The 5229-nt window shown below is 35.4% G+C and overlaps 1 protein-coding gene across 2 annotated transcripts in view; it reads left to right on the forward strand.

Moving 5' to 3' along the window:
* NALCN (sodium leak channel, non-selective) overlaps positions 1 to 3091 on the forward strand; it is a 1159715-nt gene extending 1156624 nt beyond the window's left edge. For both annotated transcript variants that reach the window (XM_053707809.1, XM_053707808.1), the window contains one exon: positions 2698 to 3091. In XM_053707809.1, coding sequence (XP_053563784.1) covers positions 2698 to 2891 — 194 coding nt within the window. In that variant the 3' untranslated portion in view covers positions 2892 to 3091. The remainder of the gene's footprint in view (positions 1 to 2697) is intronic.
* The last annotated feature ends 2138 nt before the right edge of the window (positions 3092 to 5229 follow it).

The following is a 5229-nucleotide window of genomic DNA, read 5'->3' on the forward strand; positions in this document are numbered from 1 at the left end:
ATTTTCTTCTTTTATACCCTTTCTTGCCAGCCACGCTGTGGAGTACTTGGACGCGTGTGATGGAGCATTGTCCTGCATGAAAATCATGTTTTTCTTGAAGGATGCAGACTTCTTCCTGTACCACTGCTTGAAGAAGGTGTCTTCCAGAAACTGGCAGTAGGACTGGGAGTTGAGCTTGACTCCATCCTCAACCCGAAAAGGCCCCACAAGCTCATCTTTGATGATACCAGCCCAAACCAGTACTCCAACTCCACCTTGCTGGCGTCTGAGTCGGACTGGAGCTCTCTGCCCTTTACCAATCCAGCTACGGGCCCATCCATCTGGCCCATCAAGACTCACTCTCATTTCATCAGTCCATAAAACCTTAGAAAAATCAGTCTTGAGATATTTCTTGGCCCAGTCTTGACGTTTCAGCTTGTGTGTCTTGTTCAGTGGTGGTCGTCTTTCAGCCTTTCTTACCTTGGCCATGTCTCTGAGTATTGCACACCTTGTGCTTTTGGGCACTCCAGTGATGTTGCAGCTCTGAAATATGGCCAAACTGGTGGCAAGTGGCATCTTGGCAGCTGCACGCTTGACTTTTCTCAGTTCATGGGCAGTTATTTTGCGCCTTGGTTTTTCCACACGCTTCTTGCGACCCTGTTGACTATTTTGAATGAAATGCTTGATTGTTCGATGATCACGCTTCAGAAGCTTTGCAATTTTAAGAGTGCTGCATCCCTCTGCAAGATATCTCACTATTTTTTACTTTTCTGAGCCTGTCAAGTCCTTCTTTTGACCCATTTTGCCAAAGGAAAGGAAGTTGCCTAATAATTATGCACACCTGATATAGGGTGTTGATGTCATTAGACCACACCCCTTCTCATTACAGTGATGCACATCACCTAATATGCTTAATTGGTAGTAGGCTTTCGAGCCTATACAGCTTGGAGTAAGACAACATGCATAAAGAGGATGATGTGGTCAAAATACTAATTTGCCTAATAATTCTGCACTCCCTGTAATGAGAAAATATATGAGCAGTAAATAAGAAGCAAATAACCCTGTTTAAATCTCTCTGTATAGATTTGTTTTCTTTGTATAGCTATAGTTGTTAGCAGACTTGAATTAGAATATGAAGGATTACTTAACAATAAAATGGGAGGTATATTTAGAGGTGTTCTTATCTAGGGCCAGATTACGAGTGGTGCATTAACAGTCGCGCACTGGTTTATTGCCAGTGTTTGACTTCTATGAGGAATACGTTATCGTGTGCGCAATATTCTATCTTCGGCTTTTTATGCAGGTTGGGTTAGCGCACGAGCGAAAAAAGTTTACTTTTAACTTGTAATACGAGTGCTACCCAACACATGCAAAAAGGTTACTTCTAGCGGAGTTAGCGCTCAAGCCCTACCGCTCCATTTGTAATCTGGCCTTTACTGGTTCCGCACTACTGCTATCAGCCCAATTACTTATAAATAAGTCCTATAATATTAAACGGGCATATTCATGTATATCTACAAATGTGATATACATGATACATTGCACTGCATGTGAAGTGGGATGTTATATTGGAGAAACAAGCCAAAAACCGCACCTTCGGATGAACTTACACAGACACTCAATAAAAAATCACTGAGAAACAAAATACTGTACCCCTGTTGGTCACCATTTCACCCAACCTGACCACTCCATCCAAAACCTCAAAATCAAGATTCTCAGAGGCAACTTCAAAAACACCATGGAAAGAAAAACCTTTGAAATGAAAATGATAATGCACTTCAACTAAATTCTGGACTAAATTTAGATTCTGGTTTCTTAACACATTATCAATTTGTTTTGTAATGTACTTTCATATACTGTAGTCAATTACATTGTATATTCCACACTCTCTATGCATAGGTACACTTTTGTCATCATTATTATTCCCCTTTTTCTTTTTTTCCTTTCTCCTTTTCTGACTATCTTATATTCCCTGTATACCTTATTTCACAACTTTATACAAATTGATTCCATGTTGATATATATAACTTTATGTCAGTATATGCTCTGTGTATAACCATATATTTCCCCTGTCTGTTATCTTTCACTGGACACTGTATGCCTCTGTCTCCCTAACCCCCCCATGATTTTTACGACACCCCCTCCTCCCCCTGCAATCAGACCTCTGTAACACTTTCGGTCTTTTTAGCCTGTGTTTTAAGATATAATCTGTAAATTCTGTCAAATTGATCAGTATTGCTTCAGACTTGAAAAAGGAGGACATTCTTCCAAAAGCTTGTCAACTTATAAATGTATAGTTAGTCCAATAAAAAAGTATCATTGGTCAATGCAATACTCTTGTTATTTTGATATCCATCCATATATATATATATATATATATTTATTACATCTGGCTTTAATAGTATAAAAAAGGTACCTAGCCATGATACATTTTGCTCGCCAACACGCTTTCTGTGTCACACCTAAAAAGAAGCGGGTACACATTAGAATATATGGCCATGAATACACAATGCTCTGTAGTTTAGTATTGTTTTAGCTATAAAAGTAAAAATGCTAGTGTTCCAGGGTTCTGATATAGAACACAACTTGTTTTTTTGGGCATAGTATTTTCTTTCATTTTTATTTCTATCATGAGGTACTGACATTATTTTCAAACCAATGAACATTAATATACAAGTGTATATGTGTATAGTTATTTGTTTTTTTTCTTTTTATTAGCTCCAAAACCTATAAGTCATTCTGTATCATCTGTTAATCTGAAATGTGGTGGTCGCACAACCATGAAGTCTGTAGTGTGCAAGATGAATGCGATGTCAGATTCAGCATCTTGTGGCTCTGAAGTCAAGAAATGGTGGACGCGTCAACTAACTGTAGAAAGTGATGAAAGTGGGGATGATCTTCTAGACATGTGAAAAAGTGAAATCAGGATGGCAGTATATTAATGGAGAATACCAACAGGTTTAAAATGACACGTTTCATGTTATTTTGAACTCGATTTGTCATGTAACACTAGCACAACATTAGGGGCCAAAATTAACTGTTGTACTTGACACAGTATTTCAAATGCCAAATATTTAATGTAACACATACACGGTATGTTGTCTAATTAATTTGTGATGCCACACTACATTTAATTCTTAGGTATTATGGCCTAGATTTATAAAATTAGCTTTTGTTCTTTTGTTTATTTCCTACAACATGTCAGTGATTCTCAACCTTTTATATGCTGGAAACTCTTGCTTTTATATATATATATATATATATATATATATATATATACACCTATACCTATCATATCATAAGGACTACATTAAATTGAGTTCAAGTTAAAATACAACATAATATTTAATACATTCAATTAAAGGGACAGTCAAGTCCAAAAAAAAAACTCTCATGATTTAAATAGGGCATGCAATTATAAACAACTTCCCAATTTACTTTTATCACCAATTTTGCTTTGTTCTCTTGCTATTCTTAGTTGAAAGCTAAAACTAGGAGGTTCATATGCTAATTTCTTAGACCTTGAAGACTGCCTCTAATCTGAATGCATTTTAACCACTAGAGGGCATTAGTTCACATATTTCATATAGATAACATTGAGCTCATGCACGTAAAGTGACCTAGGACTGAGCACTGATTGGCTAAACTGCATGTCTGTCAAAAGAACAGAAGCTTAAATCTCTGTAAAACCAGCACACAACCCCCTGGATTGAGAATCACTGTTTTGTATTATTGAATTATAAAAGTGTCTAGAAACCCTTGTGAATTCTAAAGTTAACCTTTTATTGTTTGTCATGTTTTTTTACAGCATTTTATAAATCTATGCTAACATATTTTTGTTAATTGTTGCTTTACCTTATGAGAATACTGTGAGATAAACTGTGTGCAAGGTTTGTTATATACAGATAGTGGTATACAGAAAATATTTATTGTAGAAATAATAAAACATTGATTTTTTTTCAGGTAACTGTACCATAGAGTAAATGTGCAACTTCTATATGAGTACTGCACAATGTATTTTCCAAAATAAGCTGCTGATTTACAGTTTTCTAACCATTTTACATCACTAAATATATTATTTGTATTGGTTATACAAGTAAAATAATTGTGTTAACAGAAAGAGGAGCTAGTCATTACAACATATAATCTTGCTGTAATTCAGTTTAAGCCACATAAATCATTTACTTATGGTTATAAGCGTTGGAATATGCTGAATAAATGGGTCACAATAAGAAAGTCAGTAAAAAGTTAAAGGTGAATAAATTTGGGATATGGGATTGTCCTGATTTGGATCTTGAATCCTACATGAACTAGAACAATCAGGAGTTATGATGCTATACAGAGCAGTAACAAAATAAAATAACAATTCAGGCCTAGATTACAAGTGGAGTGCAAGGAGAGTAAACACGACAAATGAGATTGCAGTGTTCTTTACGCTCAAATCCATATTACATGTGATGCACTGTTAAAATTTTCTATCGGTAGCGTTGAGTTGTAATATGCATTCCTATAACAAGTTGAAAGTAAATATGATCGCGCGAATGGAGGAAGCAGTTGCACTAAACTACACTTTGAACCCCTAAATCACCACATTGCAAACTACATCTCTACATAAACTACATTAACCCCTAAACTGCCACAACCCTACAACAAAGTAAGCTTCTACACTGTTAACCCCTAAACTACCACACACCCACTGCAAAGTAAGCTTAAAAAAATATTAACCCCTAAATTGACAGCCCCCCACATCGCAAAGTCCCAACTACACTATTAACCCCTAAACCACCAACTCCCCAATGCAAAATAATCCACTAACATCTAAAACCCCCTAACCTAATACCCCATAAGTTAGCCCAAAATAGACTAACCCTCCCTTTACCAATAAAAAAACTAACTACCTTTATAAAAATTAAAAACATACCTGTGAAAGTAAAAACAAATCTAACCTTACCTTTAAAAAACAAAACTACCACTACTATTAAAAAATACCTTTACTGTTTAAAAAAACAACATTACTGTTTTTAAAAAAAAAAACTAACTTTACAAAAAAAAAAAAAAATACCATTACAAAACAATAACTTACAAACTACCAAAAATAAAAAAAAAGTTATGGCTAACCTAAGGCCCCCCCCCAAAATCCCAAAATAAAAAATATATATTCTAAAACTAATATACAAATAGCCCTAAAGTAAACTAGCTCTTTTTGTGAAGTAAAAACCTTACACTATCTAACATTAACCCCCCTACCCT

Source organism: Bombina bombina, chromosome 3 (genome assembly GCF_027579735.1).
Source record: "Bombina bombina isolate aBomBom1 chromosome 3, aBomBom1.pri, whole genome shotgun sequence".
In the NCBI taxonomy this organism is placed as follows: Eukaryota; Metazoa; Chordata; class Amphibia; order Anura; family Bombinatoridae; genus Bombina; species Bombina bombina.